The sequence below is a fragment of the Poecilia formosa genome, unplaced genomic scaffold (assembly GCF_000485575.1).
Source record: "Poecilia formosa unplaced genomic scaffold, Poecilia_formosa-5.1.2 Scaffold81, whole genome shotgun sequence".
In the NCBI taxonomy this organism is placed as follows: domain Eukaryota; kingdom Metazoa; phylum Chordata; class Actinopteri; order Cyprinodontiformes; family Poeciliidae; genus Poecilia; species Poecilia formosa.
The window spans coordinates 1,468,605-1,481,918 of NW_006800020.1; the positions used below are offsets into that span (position 1 = coordinate 1,468,605).

A 13,314-nucleotide genomic window follows, 5' to 3' on the forward strand; every position below is an offset into this window, starting at 1 on the left:
GATCTGTCCAAATGTTTACTGCTGTAGACCTGCTATAAGAGGCTTTTGAAGCCACTAATGCGTTTTCTTCCTCCATTTTTTCAACTGTTACATAGCTTTGCTATCTCTGCTATCCCCACAGAATGATGATGTTTCATAAGGAGGGTGGTGTTTGAGGGATGTTTCACCTGTAGATTTGTGCAGCTCCTTACAGGCTACAATGGGTCCTCTGATTAATGATCTTGTCTGGGTTGAGGGTTGAGGTAACGCAGCTCAGGGTGTTTGTTTTATAAACTTCACCTAACTTCATCCCTGACCTGTCTCTTGGTATCTGAGGCTTTCACAGAACAGCCGTATTTATACACAAATTAAATAACATCAAGTGAGATTCATATGCTCTATTGTGTCTTCTGAAAACAACGGATTTTATTTACGGGCAGCATATTGATGTGGGGTGTGTGTTGGGGAGATCGGAGTTTAAAGTTTGCTCTTTGAGCTCTTTTTTTTTTATCAAATGTTTATTTTCATTGCATTGCACACTATGGCAATGTATGAGGATGCAGGTGGAGGGCAGACCAGCTGACTGGTGGGTAGGCGGAGGCAGGCAAACAATCGGGCTGGACTGGGGACTGCTGCTGTTTGACTCCGACAGACAGGCAACCTGAACGGACTGGACCTTGATGCGAGCCGCTGTTACCGAGCTCCAGGGAGCAACCAGCCTCTGGGAGTTTAGTCCAACCAGCTACACCCAACCTAACCTTGATTACAGCAACAGCGAACTGTTCTTTGTGCAGCCCTGGAGGTTATCAAATTAAATCAGAGCCCCGTAACCACTTTAATTAAGTGACATTTAATATGTCCATATTGCCGTTCACTCCTCCGATCGTGAAGAGGCTACTGGGCTGGAAGAAAGGAGAACAAAACGGACAGGAGGAGAAATGGTGCGAAAAGGCTGTCAAAAGTCTCGTAAAGAAGCTGAAGAGGACGGGACAGCTGGAGGAATTGGAAAAGGCCATCACAACACAGAACATCAACACAAAATGCTTAACTATACCCAGGTAAAATCACAGGGCGCAAACTGGTCCAAGTGGCTCAAACTAGCAACTATTACTGATGACAGCTAATGTTAGCCCACGGCTGTAGAGCTAGCCTGCTAGTTAGCGTGAGCTAGCACTAGCAGTTAATATTAAATCAGGTTTTATTTGATAGCGGTGCTTTAGCTGCTATTTTCTTTGCCCTGTCAACTGCAAAGGGTATATAATGTTTAAAATGATTCCCCAGGTTGTTGTTACCATCTTTAGTTAACAAAATATCAATTATATTTACAGATAATTAGCCAACACAACAGCTCAGCTTCGTTCAACAAACATATAAAATTAAAACAATGAATAGTGGCATCAAACGTCTAATTTATTATTATAATTGTACTTTTTTGGTCAGAAGACTTTGGTAGTCCGTGTTACACAGACTCTTATGAGATATGACTTAATCCACAATTTATAGCAATTTAATGCATTTTCAAATATACTCTTCTGGGGCAGGAGTACTTCATGTTTCCCTAGTGTTTAAGCAATTAAAGCTGGTGAAGAGTGTGCAAATATGTTATGCGGTTAGCCCCAGTTCATCAACTGCTATATAAACATGTCCACAGTTCACATATCTGATAAAACACAGGGGTAGAAATCTGGCAGAGCAGAGCTCTGACTAACAGAGGATGTTTAGACTGGAGTGTTTGCACTCTGGGAAAGTTGTACTAGATAGAGGTTTGAGTTTGGGATTCCCCATAAGGCAAACTGATCTTTCTTGTATGATAGCTTGTCAGACAGTTGGTTGTTTCTTTAGTTGACTAAGTGATTAAAATGAGCCTTACAAATAAATAAATAAATAAATAAATAAATAAACAAACAAATAATTTGACTATGTTTTAAGAGTTTTTAGTTAGCTCTTAAGTGTTTCAAGGAATTACTTTTCAAGTTTATGTTTGGTAACTTTCAGTACTGAATTGGTCGTGTTTCTTTTTAAGTACATTTGTAGGTCCAACTGCAAGCAAACCTAGTAGCCCTCTTTGTTATTTTACTTATCAGGAATGACGTGGTGACCCACTTAACATAAAAATGTGTTGCCCCCCCCCATCCCCCTTGCTGCCAGTACAGCATGGATGCTTTGTAGAAGTGGTTCTCAATCATAGTCCTTAGGACTCACTGACCTGCATGTGAGTTGTTCCCCTGCTGACACACTTAAATGAATGTGTGGTTAACCGGCTTCTGCAGCATTTGATGATATGTTGAGGAGCTAATGCAGTCACTTTAATAATCTGTGCTGGAGCGCAGGTGCATCTAAAAATGAAGGACACTTGACCAGGATTGAGAACCCCTGCTATAGGATCTTAAAAAAATATGAGCTATTTGGAGGCTAATTCCATTGTGTAGCAATTCAGAAATAAACTCTGAAACCTACAACAGAATAATGTTTTTTCACTGGCACCTTGTAGTAACACAGAGGGTTGGTAATTTGCTAATATTTTTGCCTCTCGTCAGAAACTTCCAGAACACGTAACGTGGCATTCCGGTTGTATGTTCCAGGTCTTTAGATGGACGTCTGCAGGTCTCGCACAGAAAAGGTCTTCCTCATGTGATCTACTGTCGCCTGTGGCGCTGGCCGGACCTGCAGTCTCATCATGAGCTGAGGGCTGTAGATCACTGTGAATTTGCCTTTCACACCAAGAAGGATGAAGTGTGCGTCAACCCCTACCACTACCAGAGGATAGAGACGCCAAGTGAGTGTAATGATTGCTATGCTGCACAGTTTTCTGAACTCGCGTAGCAAACTGTGAATGGAATTAAAGTGATCTTTTGCACTTTTCCAGTTTTGCCGCCTGTTCTAGTCCCACGCCACACAGATATACCTGCTGAGTTTCCACCACTGGATGACTACAGCCCGTCAATACCTGAAAATACCAATTTCCCTTCTGGCATTGAGCCTCAGAGCAACTATATTCCTGGTGAGAGACATTGTGCTTCAAAGTTTAAACTGTGAAGTTCCTTTCTATCAAAAAAATTAACTTGTTTACTGGTGTATGACAAAGTGTTATAGTTTCTGGTCCATAGGCATACAAAACATTTCGTCCTTTGAAAGTGTGATGCTTACAGGTTTTGGATGTTAGATGTGTTGTATTTTGCAGAAACTCCCCCTCCAGGGTATCTGAGTGAGGATGGTGAGACAAATGATCACCAACTCAACCGCAACATGGACACAAGTGAGCCCCATAACTACATGCACTACCAGAGCCTTCATTTTCTATAAACCTCTCATCATGGTCATGATCCAACCCTGCGCTCTGTTTCAGGTTTGCCCAGCCTTTCACCCAACCCTGTTTCACCCACAAACAATAATTCTGGTGAGAATAATCTTTTGGTTTTTCGTATTGAGAATTTTAACACCATTATGGATTTTAGAGTTTATGCTTTGTAAGTATTTTATGCCTTATCTCTAACCTCTTTCTCATCATCAACACCTTCAAATTAAGAGTTGCCTCTAATCTTATGCTTCGGGTTTTTTTATTTTTTATTTTCCATAATTAGCCGATTATTTTTATTTTTTTTTATCATTGCCTTTTGTTTTTATGTTGCATTAAAGCATTATTACTGACAAGTCCTCATATATAAAGACTGCATGATTGATTAATTACTAGTTTATACCACAATTATTGAACTTTACTGGCCAGAGCTTTTTGTAAAATGAATCAAACATGATTGCGGTTTACTTTGCAGTTTGGTTTTAGGATAATGTTCGTTATTTCTAATAAATAGGTAGATTTTTAATTTTTTTAAATGTAAGAAAGACATTAAAAAAAATTCTTTCTACCTTTATTATAACATCACTTGTTGCTATTATAAATGTTGCTTTAAAGCTTTTTAAGTGGATTTAATATTCAGTAATCTTGAATATTTTCAAATATTTGATTTACATTTAGTCAATTGACTTGAGCGTATACTTGACAACTTGGTACTATTCTCTTCATCTTAACTGGAATTGTGCCATTAATGTAATTATTATGACAATGTATCAGTTAAAGGAATGTATTTTCTCTACTTTGTGTTGGTCTCTCACTTAGAATTCCAATTAAATAAATGAAAGTTTGTCAGTGTAATGTGATAAAATGTATATAAAAAATAAAGATAAGGGGTATTAATGCTTTTGCAAGGCACTTGAAATACTTGTGCTCTGCAGATAGCGCATGACCACATCATGTTTTATTGCAACAGTGTTCCCTGCTTAGAATAGAAAGGTTTTAATTTGCCTTTTATAACTTTTTTTTCTTTTTTTTTTGATTGTGGACATTGCAACTCACCAGCATGGTGAGCAGAATAATGTTATTTCTTAGTTCTGCTTTTATTCGTACTGGTCCATAAGTATAAGATTATTATGTACATTGAGTCAGTTGAGCTTGCGTCTGCTCATGTCTGTCATTTTTCCACTAATCCAGACCCACAGCCTGTGACGTACTGTGAATCAGCCTTCTGGTGCTCCATCTCTTACTATGAGCTGAACCAGCGTGTTGGGGAGACCTTCCATGCATCCCAGCCTTCCCTCACAGTAGATGGATTCACTGACCCCTCGAATTCTGAACGCTTCTGTCTGGGCCTGCTGTCCAACGTCAACCGGAACTCAGCCGTAGAGCTCACTCGCAGACACATAGGTGCATACTTTATTTTTTATTTTTTTATTTTTTCAGCCAGTCTTTTCATATTTATGCTTTGAGAAATCTGTAGGTTACAGGTTGTTTGCTTGGCTGCAATCATTTCTGTTCCTTTTCCAGGACGTGGCGTGAGGTTATATTACATTGGGGGAGAAGTGTTTGCAGAGTGTCTTAGTGACAGTGCCATCTTTGTTCAAAGTCCTAACTGCAACCAGCGATATGGGTGGCATCCTGCCACAGTGTGCAAAATACCTCCAGGTCAGTGTGAAACTAATGCTTATAACGGCGAAACTAATCCGAGGTGAAATCCAGCGTCCTCCACACTTAGGAAAACTGCTGACAAAGATCTGTTGTGCTGAAGTAGCATAATCTTTGATTGGAGTTTTTTGAAAAATCCTTCCTTTAATGAGAGTAAATGTCATCTGTTGAGAAAGTTTTCTAAAGTCAGTACTACTAAACTTGTTTTATACACTACGTTTTAAGATTATCAATGCAAACTTTTAATTAGCAAGTTATAACCTGAGCTGTAAAGTTCTATCAAAACGACACTTATTTGATCTATGCACTGTTAAGTTTAAATATATTTTTGCCAGGATGCAACCTGAAGATTTTTAACAACCAAGAATTTGCTGCCCTCCTGGCTCAGTCGGTCAATCAGGGCTTCGAGGCTGTTTACCAGCTCACCAGGATGTGCACCATTCGCATGAGCTTTGTCAAGGGCTGGGGAGCTGAGTATAGGTAAGCATGGTTGTTTACCGTTGATATTGTAGTTCCAACTGCCTAATACTTAATTTAATGTTTTTTATAGATACACAGTGAGATATTTGGTAATGATTTTGATGGTCAGAAATACAAAGACATATTTAGGATGCAGTGAGTTTGACAGGGAAATATGGACAAGTTAGTTGCAGAAATGAAGTTGTCTTCCTCTTTTCAGAGCACATACCCCAACATTCTTTATACAAATACTTAGATGATTTGTAAATCAGTGATGCAGGAGACATTATAACCCAGTTGTCGGATTGTTCTTTTTTGGTACTCTAAGTATAATATAAAAAAAATGAACATTACATGACAAGGAAAAAAAAAAATGCAAAAACATTACAGGGGGTAATTTCGACTACTAGCAGAGCCATTGGCTCTTCAGGGTGTGGAGTCACTGTTTTTTGTATTTGGGGAAGTATTAGGGGAAGTAATGTATGCGGTGGTGTGGTGGACATATTTCCAAATCCTTCTGCAGCGGGGATTTCCACTTGACCATTGATTTGTGTGTGTTGTTTCTGCCACCAAACACCACAGAGAAAAGCATCTCCGGTAAAGACTTGAGTGACTTCAGGAATAGCCTGCAAAGTTGCCTTTAATGTTTGTGTTAATTCATTTAAAGCTACTGAACAAAGGTATGTATTTAAATGCAACACATTTAAATGACCATGACCTGTTTCTCAAGAATTTTTCATATTTAGCACAGTGATACAGCATAGGCAAGCCCATTTCTAATAACAGTCTAACAGTCGGTGCATCTCTATTCCACAGACGTCAGACAGTGACCAGCACCCCCTGCTGGATAGAGCTGCACCTTAACGGTCCTTTACAATGGCTGGACAAGGTCCTCACCCAGATGGGCTCTCCAAGCATCCACTGCTCCAGTGTCTCTTAGGAAAACTAGTCCCAAATATGCAACTGAGTGCAAGTCGCATAGGAAAAGTCAAGGTTTTGTCTGTGATGAAACAAGAAGCATCATTCATTTCATCCAGGGGGACTTCAAGTAATCAGAATATCAATGAAATTTTAATTTTCAATAAATAAATCTAAGAACTATACAAGTACACTACAGACAGAGTGATAGATATCCAGTATTTATGTCTGTCGTTTCTGGTGAATACGATTGACGGCAAATGAAAACACAAGATTCAGTTTCCTGGAATATTAGTCTTGCATAAAACTTCTAAAAATTATTTTTAAAGCAGAAATGTTGGCCTTCTGAAAATAAATTCCATATGTCGTACGTTATATGCACTCGGTACAAGCTGATTTTGGATTATTTACTGCATCGATATATGCTCAAGGTTTTCCAGAGGGGTCAAGAACGCCCAGGTTGCTTCAGGGTGTTTCTGATCAGTACTTTGTAGCTTCTCTATGGAGTTTAGATCTGTTAAGTTTGCCATCCTGTCAGGCATTGGAAAACTATTGCCAATAAAGCAATTATTGGCAGTATGGGCAGGTGTGGAATCAGCATCTCCATAAAGCTTGTAAGCAGAGCAAAGCATTAGCTTTTCTGAAGCTTCCTGGTAGATGCCTTCACAGATGTTGGACTTGTTAAAACACAGAGAACCGACAGCAGTAAACGACATTGCACCTCTTTGTGGCTGACCCTCCTAGTGGAGGAAGTTGTACTGGTGTCTTCAGCTAACAACTTTTTCCATGATTATGGAGGTCTAACATAATATTCTTGCTAAAAGAAAACATGTCTTAGTCAAATATTCTTAGAAACTGAATTTCGGAGGCGTTTCAGTTGTAATACTCGACTATTTAAATGAACAGAAATAAATGCCTTGCAAAGATCACTCTTTAAAACACTGTATGAATGAAATTACTTACAGCAGGGCTTCAATGATATTCTAATTCTAGATGCACCTGTATCTGAAAGGCCTCTCTCCTGTGCAGAAGAGATTGAAATTGTATGAATGAAGCATACAATGCTTATTCTTTACAGACATTTAAAATTTGTGTTCCCCAAGTTTAGATCACGATGCAGGTTAAGCTTGGCCAATTTTAATTTTTTTTTCAGTGACTTAATCAAGATTAATTGTGTTCATTATTTCTGAGACTCAATCTCACACACTTAGCAGAGAGGGGAATTAAATAATACATGAAGTAACTTGAAAAGTATTCCGTTGCGTTTTCATATAATCTGTAATTTAAGTACACACTACTTCCCAAGTAGGGATTTATTTATATAAATTATCTAATTTATGATTCAATTGGTATTTTGTCTACACTAAGAAAAAACAAAGCACTATTGTTTCTGTAAAAATAATTTAAAAAAATGTATGAACTATTTTCTTCTCTGAAAGAGACAAAAGTTATTTTTGCATATTGTCTGGCATGGGAATCTATTTTTATCATTTCCTAAATATGACTGTAAATAAGCGACTAGAGCTCGTAATTTCATGTCGGCGAAAAGCTTGAATTAGTGAACCCGATGGACCTTTGCTGCAGGGCTGACTGATGAGACTTTAATAACCCCAAACTTGAGTTGCATAAAGTGTGCTTCTAACCTGCGTGAGCTGGTTGTGCACGTCTGGAACAGATTTCTGTATCAAACCTTATTTATTTCTCAATAGAGGCACGTTGCAGACCGTATTTGTCTTTGTAGGTGTCTACACTCTGTAACTGAGTGTAGACACCATGTGGCTGTGGGGTGAAAACAAGAAATGCTACTTTTATTTCTTTTACCACCAGGTAACGTTTTGTGATTCACTGTCCTTGTGAGTAAATGATGTACTTCCAGTTTACTGTTCCACCACTTTAACATTGTAATGATTGCTTGTCCCAAAAACACTGTATATCACATGTACAATGTTATAATATAAGGCATGTGTCTTTGATTACTGTCTCTGATGCAATATTTGTCCTGCACTTACAGTACATAGAGCTATGTTACCATGTAATCTATAACGCCAACATGGTAGTTGCCTAAACTGTGTAGTGCATTATGTCGTTTGTAGACTTCTGTGTTCTCTTTATTTTTGGAGTGGCTTTTCTGGGCCGAGTCTTACATACATGTAGCCTTTTTGCCTTTGGTTAAATGACTGAAACAAATCGTTCTAAATGTGAAATTTTATTAAAACGCAACAGACAAGTTTTCTCAGTGTTTTCTCAAATCTTTATGAATCCAAACCTATTTCCTGATAACATCTGCTACCATTGTGGAGTTTAAAGAGTAGACAAAGTCAACCTTCAATTGTGCTTAACTCTACAGGGTGGAGTAGTTTTCTAATTTTGTTTTATGGCACACTGGCTGACAAGTGATTTCAGCAAGTCTGTGGTATGGTCCCTACTAGCTTAAATAATTCAACTCATGATTGGATGCAGGTGGTCATTTTGCAGCAATTTCCCATCTTTTGGAGCCTTTAACAGGTTTTAGTTCCATCCATTTTTCTATCAGCGCAGGCAGGTTCTATGTCCCTGCAGGATGTATGGCAACCCATGATGTTGCTGCCACTGTGAAACCTGTAGCAGCAAGGTTTCACAGTGAAACCTTGCTGCCACAGACCATCAGAACGATGGTTCTGATGGTTCACCATCAGAACCATCGTTCTGATGGTGTTATCAGAATGATGTGCACTCTTAATTTTTCACCACAAATGGCATTTACAATGTACAACTAAAAGTAGAGATATGATCTCACCTAACTAGTGTCCTTTCACCCAGATTGGTTGTGGCACACAGGAACACTTATGTTTCTCTTGCCACTCTCTCATGAAAACCAGATTTGTGGACTGCATTAGTATCCCACACCTGAGCTGTGTCCTATCCACTGACCATGTTACTTCATTTCTAATCCTGTCTCCTGTGTTTATTGGTCTACATTGTTCTCTTTTTTGAAATACTCTTAATTACTAATAAGATGGCTTATTAAGGCAACTGGGTGTGGTATATTTAGAGGCGTCAAAGCAACATGGATTGACTTAAAAAATATAGTTTTTTTTTTTTTTCCAGATTTTTATTTGCAAAAACGGAAAAAAAAACCCCATAATTTTAATAATTATGTGCTATTTTATGTTGGTCTGTCACATGAAAGCTCAGTAAATTAATTGGATTGTGGTTGTGACAATGTGGAAAGGTTCAGAGGATGTGATTACTTTTGGAAGACACCATATGCTGAACAGCAGAAATACCAATACTGCACTTCATTTCAACTACTCACTTTTATTTGCTGAAAAGTCTCTCAGTTTCTGCATATCTTATTTGGTTCAACCAAATTGCAGTACGCACCTTTGAAAACTAGTGTTCACAAATACATTAAAGTCACAATGAAACTGAAAAAAAAAAAAGTTTTTATGTTGATTTATGAGAACGTGCATTAAGTCTCTTACATGGATAAGGCACATATGGAACAAAAATACATGTTGATATTACCTACAAACAAATTATGGATCAGATGTCCCACGTTATTTATTTATTTTTTTACCTCCATACCAACCACATATTCAGGATCACACAGGGCTAAAGCACATTAAAAAACCCAGGGGGAGAAGGTTAAAGACCGGCGCCACTCATGGCTTACCCTCTAATTAGTATTTCTGCATACATCATTTGCATCCTAAAAATCTCATACAACTATTCTTACAGTGCCATCTGTAAGCAAATCCACCTTCCAAGTATGACCAGGACGTCCACATCGACACCCATGTGGGTTCCAGGAAAAATGGTGCGATCAGAGGAATGAAGACAGAGTCACTGATATCTGATTCTAGCTGTCTTCACCTGAAGACAATCCATCTATTTCATCTTCTTCCCCACCAATGGCCATCCAAAAGGCTTTTGCCACCTGGAAAACAGAAGAGAAACAAAACAGTTTTCAGATGTGCGTTTCTGAACGGAGCCTTTATTCTTGTGAACTGATCCAACATAATTTTCCACTGGAGTACAACGTGCAGTGCCTCGCACAGTATTCATCCCACTTCTATGGGGGGTTATGAATACATTTTTGAGGTTCTGCAGCCTTAACTGTTGTTCAAGCAAAAAGGCGATATAATGACTAACCTTTTCAGCATGAACTTTTCTTTGCTCATGTGGTAATGATGAAGCTTTATCTACATGGTGAAATTGAACAAACGCACTTAAGTTTATGTATGAAAAAAGTTTACAAAGTATAAACATATTTAACTTCCACACCAAGCAACAACAGAATAAAAGAGTAACTTTTTTATTTGAACTTGCTTTAAATACCCCAATTACCTTTCATCTCTTTTAATTTAGTGAAAAGCCGCTCAAAATTGTCTGCATCTGCATCCCCAGCAGTAAGATTGGCAAGTTCCTGTATGTCTAAATCAGTCATTGCGTCTGCAAGGATCAAAATCATGTTCAGTCTGTGTAATAACATGGACAATAAATTCATAAATTAGCCAAATAAATGTTTAAAATAATGTTACTTGCCTACAACTGATCCCTCTTGTGTATCTGAGTTTGCACTGTTGTCTGTGTGGTTGGCCTCCTCATTGGTGTGTGTGCCCTCTGCTGGCAAGCTGGAGGACTGTCCCAACAAAAGGCAATGTAATAAATACGGCTTTTTATAAATCTGCAATTTATGTCAACAGAAATGTCATCTAACCGGTGGATCTTGGCTGTGGCGTGGGTTGTTATGCCTGGAAGCAACCAAACTACTCATTAGGCCAAAACCCTGATTGTGCCCTGTTAGACAAAGATGCAAAGAGTCATATGCGCTACATACACAAACGATGACATCTACAGGTTATGTTCTATCAAACTTAACCAATTTGATATTAATTTACCATCCTTCATCTCCACACTGGACCACACGTTAGCATTAAGTGCCTGGATAATCCTCTTTACTCCTGTGGACTCTGGAAAGTCATCTGAAATGTGCAAAAGTGATGAGGAAAAGTGAATCAGATGAAGACTTGGTCATGGAAATGTACTTTTCTCTTTCATGCAGAACTCACCATCCTCATCTGGTAGCTCCTGTGGATTGAGCTCCACAAGCTCAAATGCGTGAGACAAACACCACTGTTGTGCTTCATGCCGAGTCACACCTAAAGCATGAATTAAATGTAATTTGCTTGCTGAGGCAGTATCAAGTGTATGTGCGTAATTATTCATCCTGCATTCTAACCGACTACGTTAACTAACCGTCTTCACAGACTCTGTCGCACACAAGAATAAGCACCTCTGGGCTGAGATCTTCCACCACAGGAATCCAGGGATTTAGCTTTTCCAGCCCATCCTTCTGCAAACATGCAACATGCATCATAGAAACAGCAAACTAAAACAGATTTGCAAATGAAAAGCACATATTGTTCTTAAGGTCACATACCACTTTGCTGTCAAAGTAAGCAATGAAAGCCTGCATGGACTGGGCAATTTCTGCAGACATTTTATACGTGCTTGGTACAACACACAACTGCACATCCGCCGTATAATATTTGTTATTGATAGTCCAAGGATACCAAACAACAGTTTCCTCTCGCTTAGTTGGTTGAGGCAAAGTCGTTGAATTGAGTATTTCTGAGAAGAGAAAAAATAAAATAAAATAAAAAAGACAACATTAAGCTAAGGTGATATATATATGTTTATATTTTTAACTCAAGCTCAAATATTAAGTAAAATATAATTTTTTTACAAAATCAGACAAGGGCAACCTGAATAAATAAAAAATGCTAGTTTTAAATAACAGCTTCACTTGTTAAGGGGAAAAAAAGATATCCAAAGCCAACTGGTCTTATGTGAAAAGTAACTGTCCTCTAAACCTACTAAATACCTGAGCCAACTCTGGTGCTAACAACTGTTATCTAGAGTTAATTGGTGATACGTTTTTTAAGTGTTTGTGAAGAAATTTTAGCCCATTCTTCTTAGCATGTGTGTTACAATTGGGTCACATTGGAGGGCTTTGGAGCATGAACATAATCGAGAGCAAATTTCATGGATCCATCCAGGTACTGAAGAAGCAATGCAACCCCAGTCCAACATAATAATAACAAAATATTACTACTATGTTAGACTGTTGCAATGATGCTCTTTTTTTTTTTTTAATGCCATGTTAATTTTATGCTAGGTGTAACGGGACACACCCCTTCCTTTCTGTCAACACAATACTATCCTCAAATTCTTGATCACAAACATGTGGGACAAAGGCAACAAAGTGCTTTCGTTGCTTTTCTGGATTCATTTGTGAACTCCTGGATGAGACTTTGATGCACTCTAAGTAATTTTGGGAGGACAGTCATTCCTGCAAGAAAGGAAGAGCTGTTCTATGTTTCCTACATGTATGGATAATGGCTCTCTTTGTGGTTTGCTGGAGCCCCTAAAAGCCTTAGTAATGGCTTTTCGATCCTTTCCAGTCTGACAGGTGTTCATGACTGTGTCTCGTGTTTTCTTTAGTTAATTGTAATAATTCATAACATAACAAGTGGCGTTTCTTTCTGCTATAGAGCCGTGTTGATCTGGATTTTTTTCCTTATGAATTTATAATTTGAAAAGTACATTTTGGTTTTAACCCAGAATCTGTTTATCAACGCTCAGGTCAGGTGCTCTGCTCAGTTAGCATTGTTTAACATTAGCTTTCCTGCTAAATCAGACTGGCTGTGCCCCGAAAACTTACGTTTTATCAGCTCTTCTTCTTTAAATTCACTGTCAGTGCTAGTGACAAGCACACATGGCAGAATCATCTCAGTGTTTTCTTCTGGCGATGACATTTCTCGAATATTTAAAGATCGCTTTTAAGGTGCTAGCTTGAGATGTAGCTAACTTCTATAACCTTTGAACTCCGTGTTCCGCCGTAAGTCACTTCCGGTTTCTTAAAAATAAGAATAACGTCAATAAAAGCCTATTTATTAATTTACTGTGCAGTTTCTTGGATTGATATTTAATAATAATAGTAATAATAATGCTGA

At 38.3% G+C, this 13,314-nt stretch overlaps 2 protein-coding genes across 2 annotated transcripts; one reads left to right on the forward strand and one right to left on the reverse strand.

Annotated features, from left to right (window-relative positions):
- The first annotated feature begins 508 nt into the window (after positions 1-508).
- smad3b (SMAD family member 3b) lies at positions 509-8,542 on the forward strand. The gene is made up of 9 exons (XM_007556838.2): positions 509-1,037; positions 2,562-2,755; positions 2,846-2,980; positions 3,161-3,235; positions 3,326-3,376; positions 4,466-4,678; positions 4,799-4,936; positions 5,272-5,416; positions 6,212-8,542. The coding sequence occupies exons 1-9, from the start codon at positions 835-837 to the stop codon at positions 6,333-6,335; spliced, it is 1,278 nt and encodes a 425-aa protein (XP_007556900.1). The 5' UTR covers positions 509-834; the 3' UTR covers positions 6,336-8,542.
- A 1,048-nt stretch (positions 8,543-9,590) lies between these two features.
- On the reverse strand, positions 9,591-13,211 carry aagab (alpha and gamma adaptin binding protein). The gene is made up of 10 exons (XM_007556839.2): positions 13,023-13,211; positions 11,739-11,929; positions 11,555-11,651; positions 11,368-11,457; positions 11,197-11,280; positions 11,016-11,095; positions 10,841-10,937; positions 10,643-10,747; positions 10,448-10,497; positions 9,591-10,232 (listed from the first exon to the last, which is right to left on the reverse strand). Exons 1-10 carry the CDS (start codon positions 13,114-13,116, stop codon positions 10,155-10,157), a joined length of 966 nt encoding a protein of 321 aa, XP_007556901.1. The 5' UTR covers positions 13,117-13,211; the 3' UTR covers positions 9,591-10,154.
- Between the last annotated feature and the right edge of the window lie 103 nt (positions 13,212-13,314).

Bases quoted from the DNA above. Each gene is read 5' to 3' on its own strand.
- smad3b (XM_007556838.2), top strand. From the start codon at position 835: ATGTCCATATTGCCGTTCACTCCTCCGATCGTGAAGAGGCTACTGGGC. The intron at 2,756-2,845 runs GTGAGTGTAATG...GCACTTTTCCAG, and splicing joins CCAGAGGATAGAGACGCCAA to TTTTGCCGCCTGTTCTAGTC. The intron at 2,981-3,160 runs GTGAGAGACATT...TGTATTTTGCAG, and splicing joins TCAGAGCAACTATATTCCTG to AAACTCCCCCTCCAGGGTAT.
- aagab (XM_007556839.2), bottom strand. From the start codon at position 13,116: ATGTCATCGCCAGAAGAAAACACTGAGATGATTCTGCCATGTGTGCTT. The intron at 11,930-13,022 runs GTAAGTTTTCGG...TTCTCTTCTCAG, and splicing joins AGAAGAAGAGCTGATAAAAC to AAATACTCAATTCAACGACT. The intron at 11,458-11,554 runs GTTAGTTAACGT...TTCATGCTTTAG, and splicing joins CGACAGAGTCTGTGAAGACG to GTGTGACTCGGCATGAAGCA.